Source organism: Poecilia formosa, unplaced genomic scaffold (assembly GCF_000485575.1).
Source record: "Poecilia formosa unplaced genomic scaffold, Poecilia_formosa-5.1.2 Scaffold37, whole genome shotgun sequence".
Taxonomy (NCBI): Eukaryota; Metazoa; Chordata; class Actinopteri; order Cyprinodontiformes; family Poeciliidae; genus Poecilia; species Poecilia formosa.
In genome coordinates, this window is record NW_006799976.1 from 2,689,171 (window position 1) to 2,713,110 (window position 23,940).

Below are 23,940 nucleotides of genomic sequence, written 5' to 3' on the forward strand. Positions count from 1 at the left end.
CAAGGAAGGAACCAAAGAGTTATAGACAGGCATTTTGTTTTTGCAAATGAAAAGATTTTTTGTTCAGAAAATGTAATGGATGTTGCTTGGACTAGCCCAAACTTAAGCTGGCCAAAGTATCGATTTATTACAACGTACATGTGGGTCTAAAAAATTATTTTGCTCGAGAAAGATGAAGAAGCCAGACCATGAAGTAAATAAGAGAGCAGGAAACGTTTTTGTGTTGTCCCCTACATGTTTTTGCTGTGAAACACAATGGCGGCAGCATCAAAATAGAATTAAAACGTATCATCTCTCACCTCTCTGATACGAACTTTACAAAAACATTATTCCAATCCAATTATCCTCTAATGTCTGTCTGCGCTCCTGGACTGCAAGAAGCTGAATTTTTAGAACCCGGAGAGAACATTCTTGAGCTCAAGCTAAAGACTGATTTGGCCACAACACAGCAAATGAAGACGAGGTCAATGCATAAGCACAGTCGTGATGAGGCTAAGAATGTCCTAATCAAATTTAACATGGCCCCTGCTGCCTGCAGCTTGACCTCTTACCTTTCAATCCAGGTCCGTTGACATAACGGCCATACCTCTGAGATGAAATGATCCCTGCAGTAGTTTCCAGACCTCTTCAGCTCCACACAGGCTGCCATCTGGGGAACAGCAAACTCACTGCTTTCACACACAAACACATAGACTGTGGAGTTTCAGCAGAAGATTTTCCTCCTACATTTTGTTTTTTTCTTTAAAGAATCGGAGGTCATTCACTCAGTCTGGTGAATATTTTTTGTCTCGTTTTTTTCTTTTTTTTCTGAGCAAAAGGCTTCGGTTGCCAGGATCTGTCGCATATCTGCGCTGTGACTCAGAGCTTCCCCTCAGCAGTTTGTTTGTGTTTACGAGGTGCAAACTCTAATGAAGTATTAACAGTCACTTTCCTGTCGGTGTTGCTTGCGGTTTTGTAGAAAGCAGGAAACACATGCGTGTTGAGGAACCACAGAGAGCCGAGACGGCAGGCTTCTCACAAATGGGTTGTCGCCACCGTATGTCTAATTAGAAGCCGCCGAACACCTTACAAGGCCACATGCTTGGGTTTTGATTAGCGGTGTTTGGAAAAAGGCAGACAGGAAGCTGGCTCTCGTTTCGTTGGGAGTGAGGTCCGTAAAATTGAATAAAAAGTGAAAAGAAATCGCAGGAGGCTCGAGGGAAGCAGGGATGAAGATAATTTCACATGGACCTCGGCAGCTAGGGAAGGGGGGCCAGTCTATAAAAGGACATGGGAGACACGGGATTGGCTGAGACGGCAGATCAACAAACCGTTGGATTGGTCGGGGAGGCGAGAATGACCTGAGTGGAATGAAGAAACTCTCCAAATAAGGAAAAGAGCTGTGGGAGCTGACCTTCAGAGAGACGAGCCGGAGGAGAGGGAGTGATGAAAGGACGAGCGCTGGGATGTGAGGGGAGTGAGAGACGAGGCAGAGTGTGTGTGTTTAGGGAGCTGAGAGCATGGAAACTAAACTACCTCAGAGTCCCCTCCCCAGTAGAAAGCACTGCTGGGTGTAAAACGCACAGATAAACACCCACCAACATACAGCACCTTGAATTTGAGTTAATTTCATAAGAGACAGAGCTTATTAAAGAGAAAGTATTATGTAAAACCAAGTTTTTTTTTTTATTTAAATCATGTTATAATGTTTCCTCATCAGACACACCTGGAGTTTTGCTTTTGATTCTTTCATGCATGTTTGAGAAATCCTTTAATCTCTCATGGCAACCATGAGAGATTAAAGGATCTCTCATCCTTTAATCTCTCATGGTTGCCATGAGAGATTAAAGAATGGACATAGTAGTCCACTAAGTGTGGACTACTATGTCCACACTTAGTGGACATAGTAGCTATGTCCACTAAGTGTGTTCACTTAGTGGACATAGCTAAGTGGACACACTTTAGCTATGTCCACTAAGGTGTGCAAAACACCTTAGTGGACATAGCTCCGCCTTCGAGATGGAGTTCATCCTCAAAGCTACAGTTTCCAAGTTTCCCCCTGACAGAGCAATCCTCCACCACAACTCCTCCACTCAGCTCCTTCAGACTAGCCAGCAGCAATTAGCAAACGCCTGTTGGAACTGAGCATCTGCTGAGCTGATAATACGAGCTACTGCTCAGTGAAACGCTGGCAGAAATGTGGTTAAAGGGTTAACAGAGGAGCCATGTTGTGATGACTTCCTAAAGGTGGAGTTTCAGAAAGAGCAGAAGTTTTTAAAGAGACAGAGACCCAATTTGATCGTCCAATTTCTTTAAGTCATATTTGAAGAATGCAGCATTCTTATAACAACTGAAGGTGACATAGTTACTTGATTGTGCTGCAAAATGACTCTTATAAGATTGTCACAATAAAAGCTGCAAAAGATTTCAGAGTGGGCTGTAATCTTTAGCAAGATGCTACAAGTTTCATCTTGTAGCAGGATAGCAACTTTAAACATACAGCAGAGCCACAACGAAGGGGTTTAGATGACATGATAGAAACATACATGAAATGATGTGTCTGTGCCTGGATATTGAAACCAAAATTCACAAATACTCTTCATCCAGACTGACTGAGTTAAAGATATTTTGCATAAATCTATGGGCTAAAATAACTGTAGCAAAAAGCGGTTCCATTAAATACCATGGAATCCCATTTCTGCCATGAAAAAAACGCCCAACAGGAAGTCATAATTTTCAGTTCTAAAGTCATATTTGTCATAATAAATGTCATAATTACAAGAATAAAGTCAGAATTTTTACTTTTAATGTCAAAATTTTAAGATAAAATGTCATAAATTCAACTTTCAATTATAATTATAAGGTATAAAGTTATAATTTGGACTTTCAGTCTTTAATGAGATTCAAAATCATGAAACGGTTTGATTTTTTTCTCACAATTGTGACTGAAAGTAAAACATTATTTGAGATTCAGTCAGAATTATGACTTTGAAAGTTGAAAATGTGACTTCTTGTTAGTTTTTCTTCTTTCCTTCATGGTGGAAATGAGATTTAATAAAATACTGACTCTGGGGCTGAATACAAATGCATGATGCACACTTTATATTTATTTGTAACATGTAGAAAACATGTTACAACACATGCTTTGTTAAGCTCCAGACTCACAAAATCCCAACAAAACATCGAAGCTTGCGGCTGTGATATGAAAAAAAAGCCAAGGTCTGCAGGGTGTGAATACTTCTGGACTATGTAAACACACAGGGAGGGCGACATTTTTTCCTTCTGAGATCAATGATTCTGTGATCAGGCTGTAGCTCCAAGTGGTAAATCTGGCTTATCTGCCAATAGACACTCTCAGTTGGTTGACCACACAACTCCCTCTTGTGGATCTCAATTAGAGGGCTCCGTAATGGGAACACACTCCACTCTCATGACACGGCTGTCACCGAGAACAAACACAGACAGGACTTGCAGTGATTCGCCCCTCAGAGTCTGCGAATCAGAGGTATGATTCGCTCCGTAGTGGAACGAGACCTCCCCGAGTGGCTGTCTGACTCCCGCCGGTAACTAGACTGGGCACATAAAACACCCCACTGGAGCGCATCCCAGTTCTCCCACCTTCCACTGGTTCTGCCGTGACTCATCAGCCGGCCTGGAACGCGACGGCTCTAAAAATAGAGCCATAACACACCAGAATAGAAATGAGAAATTTCTAATAACAAGAGCTTTGCTTCATGGCTCAAAAATGAGGAAGAAAATCCTTCTCTTGAGAAATACTCGTGGAAATACTTGTGTGAATATAAAGCAGAACTATGCGGTCAGGATGGGAGTGCTCACACACGCCAAGCAGAGAGTTGGGCTCTTATATTATTCCCACACCCTAAAACAACACACACTGCATAAAGCTCCGTGCTCCGTGTGCTGGACACGTAGATAACGTCTTCATACACACCTCTAACATATGAGGGGTGATAATAACAGAGAGCTAATTCAAACCAAAGCTCTCTGATGATTAAAGGATTAGTCCAAAATCCTTGAAGTGAGGTTTTCTGGAAGCATCGAACATCTTAACTACTGTAGATGAGTCACCTGGGTTTATACTGAATGAAGAGGCTAACGGCTAGCCTGATATTGGTCAAAATTAAAGTGTACTCTATGGTCTAAAAACGTCGGTCTCAAAAATAGGTCCTTTATATGAACATTAGCTTATAAACCTTTTAAAAAGCATCACTGAATCAGATGCTTATTTATGTAAAAGATAAAGAATATTTAGAACGGAAACAAACTTTGGTTTAGCCGGGTTTTCAAAAGTGGCAGGGATGTGACATCATGCAGTAGCTCAAGAAATGTAGAAATGTAAAAGTACGCGCATTTGTTTGCTGTACATATTATTACGCTGCAAAATTCATGTGTATGAAGTTTTCTTGTGTTTTTCTCATCGTACAGTTTTGATTTGTAATTTCTGTCAAGTATTTTGACTTGTTGGTTATGATGGCTTCTTTTTTTTCATTCAAGGAACACGAAAACAATCTGTCATTTCCTGGTGGTGACAGAAAATGACAACACCACAGAAATGCAGCTTTTGATTAAAACTACATAAAAAGTGTGGATGTTTAATCCCTCTGGGATTAGCTATTAGCATTAGCATCCAGGAGCAACTTTTCTGCATTCATGAAAACACCTTCATTTAATACAATATTTTCTGTCAATCAGATGTTAACAACTTGAGCATTTAAAAAAAAAACTCAAACTGCCTTCTTAAAGGGGCAGTATTATGTGTTTTTCAGGTACATAGTCCCATTTTATAGCACAATCAAGTAACTATTTAACCTCAGTTGTTTAAAAACATCTTGTATATATCAAATATGACTTAAAAGAAAATTTTCTTTGTAGTTTAACCCCTTGAAATTGGGCCTCTATCACTGTAAAAATTGCTGCTCTTTCTGAGACTGTGCCTTGCGGAAGTCATCACAACATGGCTCCTCTATTAACCCTTTAACAACATTTTTACCAGCGTTTCACTGAGCAGTAGCTCTTATAATGAGCTCCGCAGATGCTCAATTTGCTAATTGCTGCTGGCTAGTCTGAAGGAGCTGTGTGGGGACTTTCTCTGTGAGACGGAAGCTGAGGAGGAGCTTTGTCCTCGAAGGCGGAGCTAGGTCCACCCAGGTGTTTTGAACAGGTGAATGGTTGCCATGGGAGACTAAAGGATTTCTCAAACATGCATGAAAGAATCAAGGCCACACTTCGAGTGTGTTTTTGATGAGGGAACAACATTATAACATGATATAAAACTCAAAAAGTTGATTTTACATGATACTGCCCTTTTAATATCTTGCTTTGTCTCTAAAACAATGCCAATTGTTTTAATTGGCATGGAAACTGGAGTCCTTCTTATGTCTACTTAGTTTCTGGCAGTTCAAAACGTCTCAAACTTTAAAAAGTTTTAAATTGTTGTAATACATGCTGATGGTTTTGTAAGCAGCTGCTTTCTGGCAGTGTGTGCTCACACTGTGGAGGGGAGGAGCCCACAGAGCGACTGACTCATGCAGAGAAAAAGAAAGAGAGAAAGAGAGAGAGTGAGAGAAAGGCAGGGAGGCGGCCTGTGTCACTGTCTGGCTGCCCACAGCTATAAAAGCCGCTCTGTACCTGGCAGAGCAACACGGAGACGCTGCAGCGGTTCATTCACACCGAAGATCACCACGCTAAAGGTAGACTTTTACTTTTCTTTTATTATTCTCTTGTGTCAACTGGGAGTTTATTCTGACAGCATTACTCAGGCTTTTGGGTTGGAATGACAGAAAGGGAGGGAAATGTGCTTTTCTGTAACTTTTTAAGAGTTTCACATCAAGTAGAGGAAAGTTTTAAAAAATGTTATCTCCTTTTATTTCTCGTTTTTATTATTCAGTCTTCTTTTTTTTTTTTTTTTTTTTTTTTTAGAAATCCAAATGACCAAATGATAATGTAGATTATTTTAGCTTTCCTCGGCCTGTGAAGAAATCCTGCGCGGTCAGAGAGGCTCTCTGGTGTTTCTGGAAGCACACAGAGGCTTGAGTTTGATACCCATTCATTTAGGTGAGGCTTATAAAGAGGGAGCCAGTTCAGACTGAGGAAACCAGAAGGGGAAAAGCATCACCAGAAACCCGTTCTCCCTCCAGACTGGTGTCTGTAACAAACTCAGACTGTGTTTATGTGGCGGGGTTCGTGTGTTTGCCGAGCTCCCCGGCGGAGTCGGATGGATTAGTTAACACAATAGACTCTCCAGAGTGAGAAAGTTCGTGGCTTGCTGCGCTCCAACTCGTTTGCTGGCTGATTTCTTCACTTTCTGCATCTCCTCCTCCTCTTCCTCTCCTTCCACTCCTGCTGTTAATCCCATTTGATGGCGATCTCTTTCGCACTCCAATCCAAAGAAGAATGTCTTCAGCATTCTTGCAGCAGAGGAAACTCACTTGAACAGAGAATAAGAATAGGAGAATGGATGAAGATGAAGCAGCCTTCATCTGTTTTACGCCTAGATATAAAACGCATATGAAGCTTGGTAGGGGGAGGCGACGGTGTAAGACGAGAAAGAAAGAAAGTAGGACAGGGAGAAAGTGTGCGACCGTGAGTTGTTGGAAAAGCGCTCTGTGCTTCACTTTAAAGATTGTAAAAGAGAGGAGGGGTGGAGTGGTGGGGTGAGAAAACAGTCTGCTTCTATTTTATGTGGTGTGTGTGCAATTATAGACATGGGCAAGGGGAGTAGGAGGCAAGAATGGATGGTGGTACCCACGGAGGAGTGGGGTTGAGAGTTAGTTGAGCCCTTTAGGAGAAGAAAAGCTGGAGTAAGTAAGACAGAGCAGCAGATGTGAACGCAGTGACTAATGGACTGTAGATGGATGCTTCAAAGTATTTTATTGGGTTTTACGTGACAGACCAACACAAAGTTCTGCAAAAATGGGAAGCAGAAGGTGAAGCCTCAAATCTTTCACAGGTTTGATTGTTCTGTATTTTAGCTCCATCCATCTTTCCCCACAACTATGACTGGCTTTGAGAAGCCTGATCCTCACAGTGTGATGTTGCCTCCATTGTTGTTTCATCTTGGAAGTTGTTGGGTATTTTTGCCACACAGAGTTTTGGAAAAGTTAGATTTTGTTCTCGTGATTTAAGTTCATTGATTGACTTCTGGATTTTGGTTTATGGAGTACAAAGTCATGCCACATTTCTTAAGATTTGTAAAATAAGAAGTTAAAACTGGATTATTTACATATCAAATCACAATTACGCTCCACTTTGAGTTTGGCTGATGGGTAAAATCCCATTAAAATATCCTGAAGTTTGCAGTTGTAACTTGGCATCATGTGAAAAAGTTCAAGGGTCAAGAAATCCTTTGAGTCTCAACAGCAAAAACACAAAGTCCTACCAAGCATTTCTGAAAAGTTACGTGTAAGTTAGTTTTGTCTTATTTCAAGTTTAGTAAGATATTTGTACTAAAAATGAGACGTAAAATACTTGGTATGATTTTGTGACTTTGCAGTGTCTAAGCTAGAACGTGCTCTGTTTAACTCTTTGGAGCTAGCTATCCTAAAACTCATTGGCAATAAACTGTATTTTGACAGTAAATGTGTCATAAAACACGTTGCTCTGCTCAGCAAACGTCTAGAAGCTGCTGATGTGACACATGTCTGCAGTACCAGGTGACCGAGGGAGGTCGGACATCATCAACCGATGAGTCTGCACGTCATTTCATGTGATGAGCTCAACTCTCTGTGACAGATTAACGTGATTTTACTGCTTCAGGCGAGTTCATGCAGAGACACACGGCCATGATGACGCAATGCTCACTGACAGCAGGGCAGCGTTTAAACACAATGATAATGTGATTAATCTTCAGCAATTGGAGGATTTTAATCTTGCTGTATCGCATTGTATCGTTTTGCAACCAGAAACTTCTAATATGTTTTTATTTGGATTTTATGTGGTAGACCCTGATACTCTCAAATGAAACCCAGAACAATATCCAGTTGGGTTTTATTTAGAGGGTATCAAAGTAAAAGGGGGTGTACTATAAATTTGCAGCATGCTTTTCAGGAATCCACTTTGTAATTATTGCTCTACTTTGTATTAAATCTGAATTAAACACATGAAGGGTCGTGGCTTCAACTGTACACGATTCCCACCTCGTGTTTCTGTGACATTAAAATCCGGTTTTACTTTCCACCATAAATCATTTATGAATAGCAAAGTCCCCCGGCGTTACCTAGCCACAGAGGTGTTTGCAGAAACAAATATTCGGAGGTGTAATGCAAACACACGCTGGCTTTATAAGCTGAAGGCAGGAGTCTAGCCTCTCCCCCTCCCTCTTCTGCTTTTAGAGACGCGCAGGCAGACTCAGTCGTCTCTGTGTTGTTGTTGTTTACAGAAGGAAACCCCTCATTACTGCCGACGTACACTCAACAACTTCCTGCTCGCTTCCTGTCTTCAGCTGGCGAGGATAATAAAGCGGCTCCATCCTTTACGGCCAGCTGCAGAGCTGGCAGGATCGGACGGCGGATAAAAATCCCTCGATGGCTCTCTGCTAACTTGCTCTGGTCCTGAACTGCAAAAAACACAAAATGTCAACAAGTACAAAAGTACCTTACAAGTCGCTTTTCAGCAAACTATGGGAGCTTATTTTAAGTAAATAATTCCTTGAATATTGATGGAAAAAGTACTAGTTATAAGTGGATTAATCTGCTGATGGAACAAGATAATTTAACTTATAACATTTGGAAAACTTATAACTAGTACTTTTTTAATCTTAAGGAATTATTGACTTAAAACAAGCTCCTAAATCTTGCTGAAAAGTTACTTGCAGGTTAGTTTCGTCTTTTTTCTTGTGTACTGAGATATTTGCACTAAAAACTAGACCAAAACGTCGTGGTAAGATTGTGTTTTTGCAGTGTGGAACAAGGAGTTTCCAGTGCGACATGAGCCGTTCAAGTTCAAGTAGGCAACAAAGAGAAAACATGGCCTGTTACAACGCCGGGGTCTCCATTTATTAAAGCAACATGCTGCTGCTGCATCTGGCGCTTCTCACTGAGCCTGAAACATCACAGCGCTGTAAAACTCTCCCTCGGCGACGTTACCGTCAGCCTGCTACACGGTCCGATTATTATGCTTTTAGAAATGTGACAGAGATTCCAGTCTGCATCGCTCTTTGTCTCGTCTTTCTTCCTCCAAATTTGTTAAGAATGTACAAACCCGACCCAAAGAGACCTCCTCCATGGAGTCCTCCAGGAGAGAGGGGCAAAGAGACGGGGAGAGGCCTCCGAGACGGAAGATTAATTGCGTCTTCCAGTCGGAGCAGCACACAGAGGAGCTGAAGTGTTTTCTCTGTGAAGCGAACGGCTTTGTGGGCCAGTTGGCCCGAAGCAGAACAGCAAAACACAGGACTGTTGGCGTGGCGACACAGGAAAACTTCCCTACTAATTAGATCCCGCTCTGACTTATGGACGGAGAATAAAAGGGACAAATGGAAATCTGCTGAAGGCTTCTTGTGAGAGATATTTACAGAAACTACAGGTCAGGGTATCAGCAGCTGAGCTCAGGTGGATTATTAAGAAGCAATGCATGGTGGGCGACTCTGTTGGACTTTGCGGTCAAAGATTTCTGGAAGTGGAAGCTGGAGGCTGATCTGATTCTGGACAACCTCTGGCTGGTAGCTTGATTGATCCAAACTCTCAAGTGGGACATGAAAATATTTACACAGCTGGAAATAAGACCAGACTGACCATTTAAACATGAAGCGAATGTTTAAACCAGATTCAGATGCAGCTGTAATTTGGCTATAATTATAATCTTCTTGCACTAAGTAGTTTTGGAGGACGAGAACTGCCAAGCCATGACAGATTTCTTGAATCTGCATCGAAACTCTGTGGAAAAAGCAGGATAGTTACAAAGTTCTTGACAAGCCAAGTCCCTAATTTTGTGACCAAATTCCGATCTCTGATTTTTGTGGAGCTCGACCTGCAGATCTAGATTTCAGGGGAGATTTCAGAACAGCAATGAGAACATTTAACAAGACAAGTTGTAAATGAAAGTAAAACTGGCTTTTGCATCACATGTTAGCCTAGTTACGATGTTCTGAAAGCGCTGCTTTCTCTTGCAGCCGGAATAAAAAGTAGAAATGACGGCCTACGTGGTAGGAAACAAACCTCATAGCTCGTGATTTTGGTGACACACTTCTAAAGAAATGTATTTGCACCTCGAGCTGGAATTTGTAACTTCCGTGACCAACCTGAACGCACCATTCATCGATTTATTTTTGCGACTCTACCTCCTGTTTCAATTTTTTTTTCTTAATTCCAAATAGAACTGTAACATAAGTATGTAAAAAAAGAAGAAGAAGAAGAAAAAACCTTAATGAATGCCAAAAAGGCCTTTGAAGTTTCTTCATGCTGAGCCAGTAAAGCAGTGAGCGATGGGGCCGTGAGGATATGAAGTGTGTTTCCTTTCTGCCGGCCGCTTCTGCCTGACGCACCGAGAACAAAGCCAAAAAAGGAATGAAACTGCTGCGGAGTGCCGCGAGCCTCGCCAGCTGCCAAACTATTCCTGTAAAAGCTCACTTTCTTTGGAGGCCTGAGGAGGAGAGCTTTGGGGAAATGTAAAGGAAAACGTACACAAAGAGGCAGACATGTTGAACCGATTGTGTTGCTTCTGTTTTTTTGTTGCGGTGGGTGAGAACCGTAAGGAGAGCACCAGGTGGGGACGAGCTGGAACGATCGGAATGGATGCTTGTGGATTAATGGGTATTTATTTGAGCCTATGAAGTCCACTCTGGAAGGAAGCGCATAACCAAAATGAAAAACCAAAATGGCTCGGAGAGACTAATCAGTCATGCTGCTGTTGGCAGCAGGACCTAAAAGAAGGCGGGTGGGAGGTACAGGAGGGGGGGGGCTGCACTGTCACAGATAGGAAAAAATAGTTTAAACACTCCACTGATTATCTGACATCTGGAAAAGATTTGGGCACGTGAACTTGGTGGACTCCAGACAACATGCGCGCGCCGGGATGTACAGTATTTTCTGAGCAGTGGGGAACTTCTCATTCTCACATGCAGCACACACTGCACAACACGCTGCACAACACGCTGCACAACACGCTGCACAACATGCTGCGCAAGATTTACAGCTTCTCGGGCTTTTCCTAGAGACCAGTGTCGTCTTCCTGATGCCTGCGGGAAGCGGCGCTTCAGGCCTGTGGTTGCTATAGTTTGTGAAGACTCAAAGAACCACATATTGCCCTCATTTACAAGTTTGGAATGTAATTTTGGGAGTCTGTTGGTGAGGATTTATATACATGCTGCGTGTTGCTGCTGTCTCTGGTATCAAACGTTTTCTGAAATCCTCCTGTCTTTTTAAGGCCTGTTCCTCGAAGGATTCTGTTTGGTTAGCCGACAGAAGCTCAAGTTATACAAATAATTATACAAATATAACATGACGGAATGTAAATAGCTAAGAAAGTAAACCCTAAACCACAATGCCTTGCAAAATTATTCACATCTCATAAACTTTTCCACATATTGTTTACCTTAGAAGCGAAAGCTTCTATGTATTTTATTCCCCTAAGGTTCAGATATGTGGCAGAGCTACAAAGTGTCTCAGAGAAAGTTTGCTCTAATATGAACATTTCGAAGGACTATGAATATTTCTGTGAGACATGAAGCTTATGAACCACTGCAGGATCAAAGGAATCCTTCATTTGTTGTGTTTTTAAAAGTTTATGGACTTCACATACATAAAAAAGATATATACAACCACCCTGAAATGAAAAGGATCAAAACAACTTAACAACACTTGGTCTCTTTGAAACTTTACTAGTTCATGTAAAGTTTCGTGGAGGATAGAAATGTGGAGAAGATGACATCCGAGAAACTCCACCGTCTCTCCTCCACAATGACATCGCAGGACAGTCACCAAACTGGACAACCGCAGCTCTGAAAACCCCCAGACAAACAGCATTTCATCATCTGGATTAATGACTCACATGTGTCACAGTTATGTTTTTCTTCTTTCAGCAAAACATCCAAGCAGGAGTCATACCAAACTGTGTTTCACAGAGCGGAAACCGGCCTCTGCAGCGCTTCTATTATCAGTTTTCTAGGCTGCAAGCCGGAGCCGAACAACAGCAGTCTGACTCCTGCAGCGCATTTAAAGTGCTGTCAACAGTCTGGCTCTTTGTTAACGGCTACAAGCTGATAAACTATCAGTCCCTGCTGCTCGTGCAGTTGTTTCCTCCCTAGAAGTCGGACATATTCCAGTTTGACCAAACCTGGTGCCTGACGCAGCCCAGGAAAAACAGTTCACTCTAGTCAGTGGTGAGAGAAAAGTCAGAGACGTTTCTAAAGGTTAAACTCTGTCAGTATTTCTCTCACTGACTGTAGCTGATGCACTGCAAAAGAAGAAAATACATCTTACTGAGCATTTGTGGTCTGTTTTCTAGTAGAAATAAGACAAGTGTATCGATTAGAACAAAAGAAGTGCTAGTTCCAGTGGATCTAGCACTTTTTCATCAGCATTAAAGAATTATTTACTTAAAACAAGCTCCTGTATCTTGCTGAAAACTGATTTGTAAGTTTCTTTTGTGTTATTATATTTGGTAAGACTTTGTGTTTTTGCAGTGTAGAAACTTGTTGTTGTCGTTGTGGAGAAACTGAAAACAGATGCTGGGTTTTGTAGCTTTTTTTCCCCTCAGCGTTGCCGTGTTACATCCGCCCTCCACCTGCTGTAAAGCGGTGAGGATTAAAGGAAGCTGGCCTGACTGAGTCTTCTTCTCCTCTTCCTCTCAGGAACGCGGCCCAGCTGAAGCAGCTGCAGGACCAGATTCTGTTGGAGCAGCAGGAGGCAGCCATCTGGCAGCAGCGGCAGCAGGAGCAGCAGGAGCACATCCAGGAAGTCCCACCTCCACCCTTGCAACTGCTTCAGGAAGCACCTCCACCTGCTCCGCCTTCGCCGCCTCTCCCCCCGCCCCCCTCCTTCCAGGAGCTGGAGAGCAGCACCGCCATGCAGGCCAGTACCTTCAACTACGCCCGGCCCAAGCAGTTCATCGCTGCCCAGAGCCCGGGCGGGGCGGCCTACGTCGCCCACTCCTCTGGCTCCTCTGGGTCCAGCCTGTCCTCCCCGCTGTCTCCACCCGCCTCCCACAAGCCCTTAAACCGGGTCGCCCTGCCTCCTTTCACGAAGGCCGGCAGCGTTGAGTCTCCGACCTCTCCGTCCTTCCCGCCTCCTCCTCCGCCCTTCCTCAGCCCCAGCAACCTGTCCTCTCCCTCCGGCCCCGGCCAGGACTTCCCCCCTCCTCCACCCCCACCTCCTCCTCCTGTCTCCATGTCTCCAGTCGGCTCAGATGTGTCATCGCCGTTCTCCTCGGTGCCCCCGTCTCCCGCCTCCAGCTTTCTGTCCTCGGTGCTGCCCTCCAGCCCCTCCACACCCGGCAGCCCCACCGTCAACAGCCTGGGCCTTCCCAAAGGCAACGGCACCATGTAAGTGTCCAAATGTCACACATTTGTTAAATGTTCAGCTGCTGCGGTTCTCTTTCACACTGCACTGTGACAAACGAACCAAACTTGTTGAAAACCTGTTCCCCTCCTCGCCTGTGGTGGCGCTGCACCAAGAACAACAGAAAGAAACGACACAAAACCTCTGAAGAAGACATGAGCTCAACTCCATTCTTCACAGAATGTAAACAAAAATGGTTGTAGGATTTCTGTTTTGTAATAATAATAATAATAATAATAATACATTTTATCTATAAAAAGCTTTTAAAGACAGTCAAAGACGCCGTACAGTAATACGATTAAAAACAGCAGCAGTAACATCAAGCAGTCGGGAAAACAAAAGACCACAATGCAGTTCTCCTGCTAACATGTTTGTTTTGCTTATATTTACCCAGAATGCCCTGCAGTATAGTCTGCTTCCTGCTTTTGGAGCAGTCTCTCGTCCACTTGCGTTCACATTCGCATTCAAACCACACCAGAGTTCACTTCAACCAGACAGAGACCGACTTTCTGGACAAACGAACCAGAGCTGGATTAAAGCAGACTAAACAGGGATGGTGTGAACGCACCTCTAAACTCCACTGTCTGTTCAGAGTTATGCATTGTGTCAAGCGAGAGATTCGAGGTCTTTTCTACCCAGCATAAGCCCATAACAGAGCCGGTTGGACGTAAACGTCCAGGCGGCAGGCGGGAGGCTTAGACGGATGAGAAACGACATGTTTACATTTTTATACGACATGTTTGAAAAAGAAAAACTAGATAAAGCAGCGAGAGAGAAAGTAAAGTTTACCAAAGGTGTAACGGCAAGAAAATAAACCCTCTGACCTGAGAGGGAAAGATGAGTCCAAGTCAAACAAATGCTCACACATGCCATTAATTTGATAAAGTCATTTATGCAACCAGAGGAAAGTTCAATTTAGTTTATTTTTTGTTTATTCACACGTCAAACGTGGAATAATAAATGAAGTGCTTCAGCTTGGGAGTCCAGAAGCCTTAGAATGGCTTTGTGGCCCTTTTCTAGACACGTATATTAAAAGGATTTTGTTTTTTATTTATTCTTGAATTTCTTCAGATCAGGCCGTGGTTTATGTATCTTTTACATGTTGTCAGACAGATTCTACTTAAAGATGTTCTCCCACCTCTTAACACAAGTAAATGAAAGAACAAACATATCTGATAAAATGTGCTTTTTATTTTTTTACTGGAAGTTTGTTTTGCTGATAGAGGATAAAACATTGTTACCCTGAAACCAGGTGTCTATCTACACCAGCTCATTCTCCAGAATTTGAATTGATTTTGTTTTTCTAGTGCGATCAGCAAACAATTTATAAAATATTTAATATTTATCATCATGCTTTTGCAGAGCTAATTTGCCCTTACACTGCAAGGCAACCAGACCCACAGCAGTGTTTGCCCAAGCTTCCTGGACGGGACACCAGGAGAAAATCTAAATAGAAGAACATTTCTTTTCATTCCAAATTAAAAACATGGAACAAGAAAATGAGACGGTGCTGCTCAAAGTTTGAAATTTAGCGCAGTTTTAAGACATGAAGTGGTGTGTGTGATTAATCTGTAGACGGAGGATGGAAACTCCCTGATGAGTGTTTCATCTCCCCTCACTGTCCTCCGCAGGGCTGCCTCGTGTTCACATCCACGTATGATCCATCACTTTTATGTTTTCAAGTCAAAATCCCACACTCGGCCCCGTTGATACTTTCATTTTGCTCTTGGCTGATAACAATCTGCAGGTCCTTCCTCTCTCCTAACGAGAGGGGAAAGTTTTCCCATTCCACCTTCATCTCTCCGCCGGTTATTTTTCATCAGCCCCTCACTCACTGCTGCACTCCCTCTCTCACCCTGGCATTCCTGCTGCATTCATAGAGAGATAAGAAGATACAGAGAGGAATGCAATAGCTGGACATGTCCAGATAAGGCCTAAAGAGAGACAGAGAGAGTTCTGGTAACGATGCAACAGGAGGAAGAAGATTTGAGATTGTAGGAGCGTGTGTGCAAAGAAGCACGACTTTAATGATGAGGTTTTTTTATTTTATTTTTATCTTTCTTTCAGCAAAGTGTTTCCGAGGAAGTCGTCAGTCACCAAGACGCCTCGCGTCGTCTCCGACTCCGACATCCAGGGCTCCAAGGATGCCGTCATCCAGGATCTGGAGAGAAAGCTGCGCTTTAAAGAGGAGCGCATGAGCAACGGTCAACAGGTTTGTTTTCATCCGTGTGTGTGTGTGTGAGGTCCTGTCAGCGAGTGTGATCACCTTTTAACATGGATTAACACACGCTAAGAAGAACAAAAAAAGCAAATTAAAAGATTGCAGTTCCATGAAAGTGATACTCATTCAGCTTCGGTTGGATTTACCTTTGGATGAATGTGAGACGTTTTAGCATCGGACCTGAACGCAGCTGCCACCCGACCCGACGGCGTGTGAACGTGTTTTTGTGCAACTGACCCCACTAACCCGCGCTGACCTCATTAATCCCTGATTGCAGAGGTTAACCTATGAGGAGAAGATGGCCCGTAGGCTCCTGGGGGCCGACAACGCTGCCACAGTCCTGAACACACAGGACACAGAAGAGGAGCCGATCACACAGGTACGGGGGCCCTTCACACGGGGGACCGACACCGCTGGGGCCAGATGCTGGAATTATTATTATTATTATTATTATTATTATTATTATTATTATTATTATTATTATTCACAGTCGTGGAGAATTTTTATTCTCTATAATTAGGGAGCGTCAGGGTTCATACAACACCCTGGAGTCCTGATCAAGGTTTCTGCATGAAGTCCTTAAAAGTCTTTACATTCAAACTGCACTGTTTGTAATAAAGTCCAATCCAAAATTTGATTAAAAGCCGAAATTTGGAGAAAAACAATTTACAGCTGAAACCAGATATTTTCTACAAAAGACTCTTTTTTTCCCTCACTGTCTGAAGTTAAATCAGACTAAACATGTCAGTAAGAATCACCAAGATTATTTATATTTGCTAAATGCAACAACATTTGGTGAGAACATTTTATAGAAATGTATTTTTAACTTTCTTTGTTTATTGTGTTTGAGGTAATTTACCTCAACAAGATTTGTTTAAATTGTGTTAATGTCATAAATATTTATCATTCCTAATGACCCGATGACTTATTGACTCATTTAGTTGAAATAAACATTCACTCATGTTTGGCGTTGGATATTTTACAGCAACATGGTTGAAATTGGGGGATTTTTTTTTGTGGAATTATTAGTGTGTTGTTCTCGGAGCAGTCGAGTGTATAAAGAATGTGCAAAAGAGACATTTCAAAACAAATCTGGTTTCTGCTGTAGAATACGATCACAAGATATAATTAATAACAGTAATAAATGATAACATATTACAGTGATTGGAAAACGTATTTTGTAGTTAATTTGTATCGTCTTTATCTCCAAACTTTTCTTAAAAATGCTTGAAGTTTACAGTGGGAACCGTGTACGAACCCTGAATCCATAAATCCCCTTAGACCTTTTTTTCACTTTATTACATTACAAACCACAAATCTTTATGTATCCAATTTTGATTTCATGTAATCAGAAACCAAACGTGTGATGCACATCCGGATTCAGCCGCCTTTTAGTTTAAACATTTCACGAAGCACATCTTCCACATTAAAGCCGTTTCTACCAAGTATTGGCTCAGGGGAGATGAATTCAGTTACATGCCGCACTTTTAAGATTTTCTTAAAAAACCAACACGTCGTTTCTCTTCCACTTCACCATTATGCACAACATTAGTTGGTCCATCACACAACACTCCAACACGACGCAGCGGAGTTTGTGTTTGTAACGTGACGAGATGCGGAAAGTTGGAGGGATGAAACGAAACATCAGAGAGAAAAAAATCAAACAAGCTTTGAGTGTCTGTTTATGAAATCCTTGCAGTCAGTAATATATCTGAACGTCAACAAACTCTAAATAATGTTTTGGAACACATGGTTGCAATATATGAAATCAAAAGGGAAATATTGCAAACGTCCGGCTGTGAGTAAGTCTCTGTTGCGTGTCGACATTGTTTCTGCATCTGGCCCCAGCAGGGGAGCATCACACAGGCATGGAAACGTTTCACCAACACGTCCTCACCGGAGCGGGTTATTTCTCCCCCCCTCCCTTCCTTCACTCTGCTGCATGTTCACTTTTTGACACGAAAACTTTCTCTGATGACCCTTCTATCTCCCGATCGCCCGTCGGCCCCGCCCTGAGCCGATGAGGAGCAGCGGCGGTCCCGCCGGCCCGCCATAAAAAGCTCTGTTTATCCAACCCTCTGTTGTTCCACGGCAACACACAGCTAGCGCTAATGTGGCTGTTTGTCTTACTCAGAGCCAACGAGCCAGTTCTGTTGAAGTGAGCAAAAATAGCAACAGTTCCTGGAGCCGGTTGTGTATTTCAAAGATGAGCCGTCCGTTTCCAATTATGTCAACCGAGAAAAAGGCTAAATTTGAAACAACGTGAAGGTACAGCCGCTAAACGCGGCAGTGAACACAGAGGGTTGACAGGTCACTTCTAAACACACCAAGCTGTTCCATGTTTCCATTTCTTTGTGACTCTTTGCATGGAGAGCTGGAGTGGTTGGAGCACCAGGAGCACTTGTTTCCCCTCACTGTGTGACGCTCGGAGCCAAACACACTCAAACAAAACGTGTGTTTTCTCCCAACAGGAAGACAAGTCAGCTGATGCAGAAACTTACCCTCAAAAGGTTCATTTCAACCTTCTCTTTGCTGACGCACTGTTTTTCTTTTTTAATTATTATCCACACCGTTTTTAGATCTGCAAATTGAAATCACACTGATGTGTTTTTAGAAGTTAGAAAACCAGACATGTGAATCCTGTCCCTGGTTTCTACAAGCATAAAAACGTCTCGGTGCCTTACTGCACTATTAATATCCATTACAACCACACACCTTAATGCATTTTACCGGGTTTTTGCACGATGGACCAACACAAAGTTGCAAATTTATCTCCAATCCTCCCTGATGCCTCCGAATGAAACCTTCAGAAGTCACCTAGTTATCTGAACCACTAGCAAATAAATGAAGCAGACATGGAAGAAACAAAAAAAGGAACTTTGTGCAGCGTTTTAAGCTGAACACTCTACGTCCTCTGTGAAGCATGGTCACGGCAGTATCATGCTGTGGGGAGGCATTTCTAGAAGAAAACCTGTTAGAATCTGCACAAGACTTTAGGATAGGATGGAGGTTTGTACACTAGAAAAATGGTTTATGTAAAAGATCAGTCTTATATTAGAATGGCCCAGTCAAAGTCCAGACCTAAATGTATCTGACAAAACCTGAATGTTTGCGTCAAGAGGTTCTCCATCCAATAAGACAGAGCTTAAATTCGCCTGACATCTTGAAAGGTCTAATTTGTCAGAAACATGTTTTAAAAACCATAAATCCTTTTCCTTCTAGTTTATCATTATGCAGCATTTTGTGTTGCTTCATCAAATCAAATCCCAATAAAACACATTAAAGTTTGTGGTTGTGACAAAAAGTGAGGAAGACTTTTGTTACGCGCTGTTCAGTGTGTTGTGTTGCTAAATCGTCACGTCTCACAGTGACGCACGTCGTTTTACGTGTTGTTCACGTCTTAAGCAGCGAACAGCCCCGTATTTCAGTCCGGTCCTCACAGAATCGAGCTCCTCTCGGTGTGATCTCGGGTCGGCACCGGCCTGCTCTCTGCGCCGGCTCAGGAGGATTAGCGCCGGCTCTGCAGCTGCGCCCGAGGCCTGTCATTATCTGCGGGATGTGTCATCACGCTGAGCTGCTCTGCAGATGTTCCTCCGCGGAGCGATGAGGGATTGATGGGGATGGTTGTAGAGGGGGAGTGGCTCATCTGGGGGGAAAAGGACCGGGAAGCTGAGGGGAAGAGTTCGGCTCGATTGGGTGACGATGAAAACGAGTTAATGAACCTCGGTGCTCTGTCTCTGCATGCTTCTCAGATTCTCTCTGGTCTAGACGTCTCCTGACTCGCCCCGTGTGTCTTGTGTTCAGGAGTACAAAGTGTCCAGCTTCGAGCAGCGCCTCATCAGTGAGATCGAATATCGCCTGGAGCGTTCTCCGATGGAGGAGTCGGATGACGACGTCCAGCACGATGAGGACTCCGCCGGCCAGGGGGTGGCGCCCTCCTTCGACCAGAAGCTGAAACACTACAAGGTGTTCGAGGGCATGCCGGTCACTTTTTCCTGCAAGGTCCACGGAGACCCCAAACCAAAGGTGCCCACCACTGATTCACACGGTTTCATGGGATCACACTTTTTCCTTTCACACGACTTTCCAGCAGTACACTTGGATGCAGCATTCTGTATCCACAATCTTCAGAGATTATGTTTTAGTGACCTACCTACAGGAATGTCCTTAAAAAACAAGCCATCATCCTCCTACCACTTCCTGTCGCCTTCTTTGTAGTTTTTGTCAGTAGTAACATCCGGTTGTTGATCATGTGACTCTTGTGATGCGAAAAATGGTTTTTCCATTGCAGTTTTGGGAAATCCACATCACATAGCGCTAAAAGCTTTTATCAAAAAACATCAGGTGTTTTTTTTTAATTGCCGTGTTTCCATTAAGTGAATCTATTTTCATAAATCCAATTTGTGCAATTTTATGGTCAGTATTTCAGTCTGCAGTGTTTCACATGATTATGTGCAGGTGATGACACTTATTTAGTAAATTACTGAGGGTTTTTTGTCTTGTGAAACTCATTTTCTGAGCTGCTGAATTTTGAATTTTTGCTAACTGTGGGCCATAATCCTCAAAGGATGTGTAATAAACGCACACAGAAGTTTCTGAATTACAGAAATAAGTTAGGTTTTGATAATAGTCTAACTTCTTAAGAAGAACCCGGTGTCTATGAATTATGCCTGAGTTATTTCTGAAGATGAAAGGGGCCGATGAGCAACCAGCTGTAATAAGACACAAGAATATTGGTAGAACATCTGAAAACCTGGTGCTACTTTTAAAATATGACTTTCACAGAAAATCACAGTATAACAACAAATCTTGAGTGTTGAGTTTTTGCATCCTTTCCTTGCAGGTATATTGGTTTAAAGACGGCAAGCAGATCTCCAAGAGGAGCGAACACTACCGGATCAGCCGGGATCCAGACGGTACCTGCTCGCTGCACACGGCGGCAGCCTCGCTGGACGACGACGGAAATTACACCATCCTGGCAGCAAACCCAGACGTAAGTCAGAAAAAAAAAAGAAACATTTATCTGGGAGGCTGCAGATAACGCCCTGCTGGCCTGAACAGGAAGAAGGCGTTGAATGAAGCAGGAACTCACTAACACCCTCAGAGGGGTGAAAGGTTCATGTAGGACAGGCTGTAGGGCAGCGCTCTCCTGCTTTATCAGACACATCTAATTTCCTCCTGTTTTGTCTGACTGCCAGTCCTGGGTTCAGACTCCAGCTCTCTGTCCTCCCACTGCAGGGCCGGGTGAGCTGCACCGGCAGGATGATGGTCCAGGCGGTGAACCAGCGCGGCCGCAGCCCACGGATGGCTCCAGGTCACATGCGCAGGTGAGGATCCACCGCCAGGCTGCTTGTTTTTTCTCTTCTACTAAAGGGGGAAGGGGAGAATTAGTGGCTTTTGTTTAATCAGCTGTTGACTCGACTAATCTGTTTCATTTTAAAAGTCAAGTGCAACCAACCAAGATCAAAACCACAATCGATGGAAATAAAGGGCGGTGTAAACATTTGAGAAAATAACAGACAAATGTACAACTATACATGATATTTGAACATTTTCTCAATTATTTATCTCTGCAAAAGACTTGTGGGTGGACACGTGGGTAAGAAGTGGAAGTAGAAAGGACAAAAATGTGAAAACTTACAGATATGTCAGGGTAAATTTGGCGTTCATTGAAATATATTGCAAAAGACACAATCCAGAACTGCATTCTGGGAGTTGTAGGCAGAATAAAGGCTTTAGCCACTCAACCTCTAGAGGCTAGCTAAGCAAGGGAGGTAGCGTCAACTCACTCAGGCTTTGGTTACCTAGCAACAACCTGTTGGGTCACTAGTGCAGCAGCAGTTTCATGTTTCACCACTCTTCCTCAAAACTACTTAAAAATAAAAAAAACAAAAGAAATGAGATCTGGATGCAGCAGGAAAGGTCACCAGTTTGGCAGTATTTCCGATATTTAAAAGAAATAAACTAACCAATGTAACTATCGACGGAAACGCTTCTATTGTGATACGTTTTTCAGCCATTCGGTTCCAACGTTCAAAAGGGCAAACAAAACAAAACCTGTACTTTCTTTTTTTTAAAGTAACATGTACATCCAGCTGCTGGCTGGCACGCCTGCAGCTGCAGCCCCTCACATTTCATCTCTGCACAGATTGAGGCCAGAAAAGCTTCCAGGAGACTCATATTTACACAAGTGTTTGCCATGAACTGAAATCACACTCTGTTCTTTGTTTAACTGTTCATTCAAAGAAAATCAGAGTGTTAATGAGAGGGAACACATGTTTGTTCTGACCTTGTATACACCGTGTGTACTCATGCAAGGCTGGATAGTAAAAGATGATCACAGAGGCTGTGGACATAAAAACCACCTGTGAGCTGTTATCACCATGGACACGCCCCGATTAGATAACAGCGCCACCTTGTTTTGGGTGAGGAGAGAGATCGAGATAACAATCGGTGCCTGAATGACCGTTTTTGTTTTGTTTTTTTTCTTTTAGTTGTTTTGAGTTTTTCTTTTATGTACAGCCCTGCTTCAGGTGCAGGTGGGTCGGTGAGGTCACAGAGGATTCAGAGGAACACCTGTGAGTGCAGAGATCACAAACAGGAAGAGGGTTGGTGTCAGATCTGACAGGGGAGGAGAGCGCACATAGCTTTATTAAAGTAATTGTTCTGGTTTGACGGAGTTTTTCCTTTCAGAAGTCAAACATTTTCAATTTAAGAGCAAATTTCCTACAAAATTTCTACAAAATTCACGTCTCACTGTAAAAAATATTGTTTGCTAACAAAATGTTTTGTTTCCCCTTTAAGCTGGTTCTGTGGTGAACATTTACACAGATATTTTCTGCTTCTTGCTTAATCCTGTTTTACTTAAACCTCTAAGTAACTCCCTTGTTTTAAGAGGGCAGAGAAAATTATTTAGCAGGAAGAAAAAAAACCCTAATCAAAAGCACAGAGTTCATCCACTTCAAGAGCAAGCCGTTTAACTGGAAGGACAAATTTGTAAGGAAGATTTTAAGTTTTGAGCAGGACAGATTTTAAAAAAAATCATACACTCCATCAATTCCCCCAGATGTAGAGCTTAAAGAGTTTTCTCTGTAAGTTTATAATTCATTAGGTAAAAACTTTGTTCTTCAATTAAATAGGGCTGAAACAATTAAAGGGAGTAATTGTGATTAATCGATTATTGAATTAAACGTCAACCAATTTAGCAATCAGTTAATCTGTAGTGTGCAGACTGAAGAGAAGGACATTTGCTGCAAGAACAACATATTCAGAGCAGTAATTAAGATAAAACTCTACAAAAAAGATCTCTATTTTACATTTAAGATATAAAAAAACTCTTTCTCTGTAAGTATGTTCTACTTAGAACTTCTCAAGTCACATAGTTTTAACTTCCCCTGGTTGAAACTGCAGAAAATCTAAATAATCTCCCATTATTTATATAATTGCTGTCCAATTATTATCATGTTTAACAAACAACTATCCAACAGATCAATCTTGAACTGTACTGATGTTAAGTTGAGCAGAAGAGGTTGAGCTTTTCATATGTTGTTAAAAATATTTAATTTGCAACAGTTGATAAATAAAATAAGCTTTAAAGGTTAAATAAAAATGGGCAGAATGTGCCGATTTCTTATATTTTATTAGTCAACTAATTGTCAAAATAATCAATTACTAAAATGGTAAATGAACTTCAGAACTTCTACTCCTGAACTCAATCCAAAGAAAACTTGAGTAGCTTAGTTTGATGTTTACTCCCTAGCAGAGCATCGTTTATTAACATCAGGAAGATCTGTGCTCTGCTGCAGTTTGTGTCTCTGTTCAGTTCAAAAGTTGGTGCCACTCTCTTGGGTTTAAACCGTCCGCCCAAAAATAACTTCACTCCCTCATCCGTACTCACTGCTGTCCTCTGCGTCACCCCCAGGCCCCGATCACGGTCCAGAGACAGCGGTGACGAGAACGACAACATCCAAGAGCGTCACTTCCGCCCTCACTTCCTGCAGGCGCCTGGTGACCTCATCGTCCAGGAGGGCCGCCTGTGCCGGATGGACTGCAAGGTGAGGACACACCCCTGGCTCTAGCTGCCCCAGCCTGGAGGAAAGAAGGTCAGAGCAGTTCGCTGCTGCTGCTGCTTCGTCCAATCAGCTCCTGATACAAACCATCTGGCCCATCGATTGGTCAATGCATTTCTTTTCAGTTTTGTTTTAGACGCCCTTGCTTTGTAGCAACAGA

At 42.6% G+C, this 23,940-nt stretch overlaps 1 protein-coding gene and 1 long non-coding RNA gene across 7 annotated transcripts in view; one reads left to right on the forward strand and one right to left on the reverse strand.

The window, feature by feature from the left end:
* The window catches only part of LOC103137138 (palladin), a 73,221-nt gene that overhangs the window by 45,567 nt on the left and 3,714 nt on the right, over nucleotides 1–23,940 (forward strand). For 4 of the 6 annotated variants that reach the window (XM_016670775.1, XM_007550734.2, XM_007550733.2 and 1 more), the window contains 8 exons: nucleotides 12,785–13,474; nucleotides 15,558–15,702; nucleotides 15,989–16,090; nucleotides 18,183–18,221; nucleotides 19,516–19,737; nucleotides 20,555–20,704; nucleotides 20,950–21,038; nucleotides 23,633–23,765. In XM_016670775.1, coding sequence (XP_016526261.1) covers nucleotides 12,785–13,474; nucleotides 15,558–15,702; nucleotides 15,989–16,090; nucleotides 18,183–18,221; nucleotides 19,516–19,737; nucleotides 20,555–20,704; nucleotides 20,950–21,038; nucleotides 23,633–23,765 — 1,570 coding nt within the window. The remainder of the gene's footprint in view (nucleotides 1–12,784; nucleotides 13,475–15,557; nucleotides 15,703–15,988; nucleotides 16,091–18,182; nucleotides 18,222–19,515; nucleotides 19,738–20,554; nucleotides 20,705–20,949; nucleotides 21,039–23,632; nucleotides 23,766–23,940) is intronic. The other 2 variants (XM_007550735.2, XM_007550736.2) reach the window with 2 other exon arrangements.
* LOC107836071 (uncharacterized) lies at nucleotides 21,788–23,690 on the reverse strand. Its single transcript, XR_001661916.1, has 2 exons — nucleotides 23,609–23,690; nucleotides 21,788–22,287 (listed from the first exon to the last, which is right to left on the reverse strand). It is a non-coding gene; the product is annotated as an uncharacterized LOC107836071 (long non-coding RNA).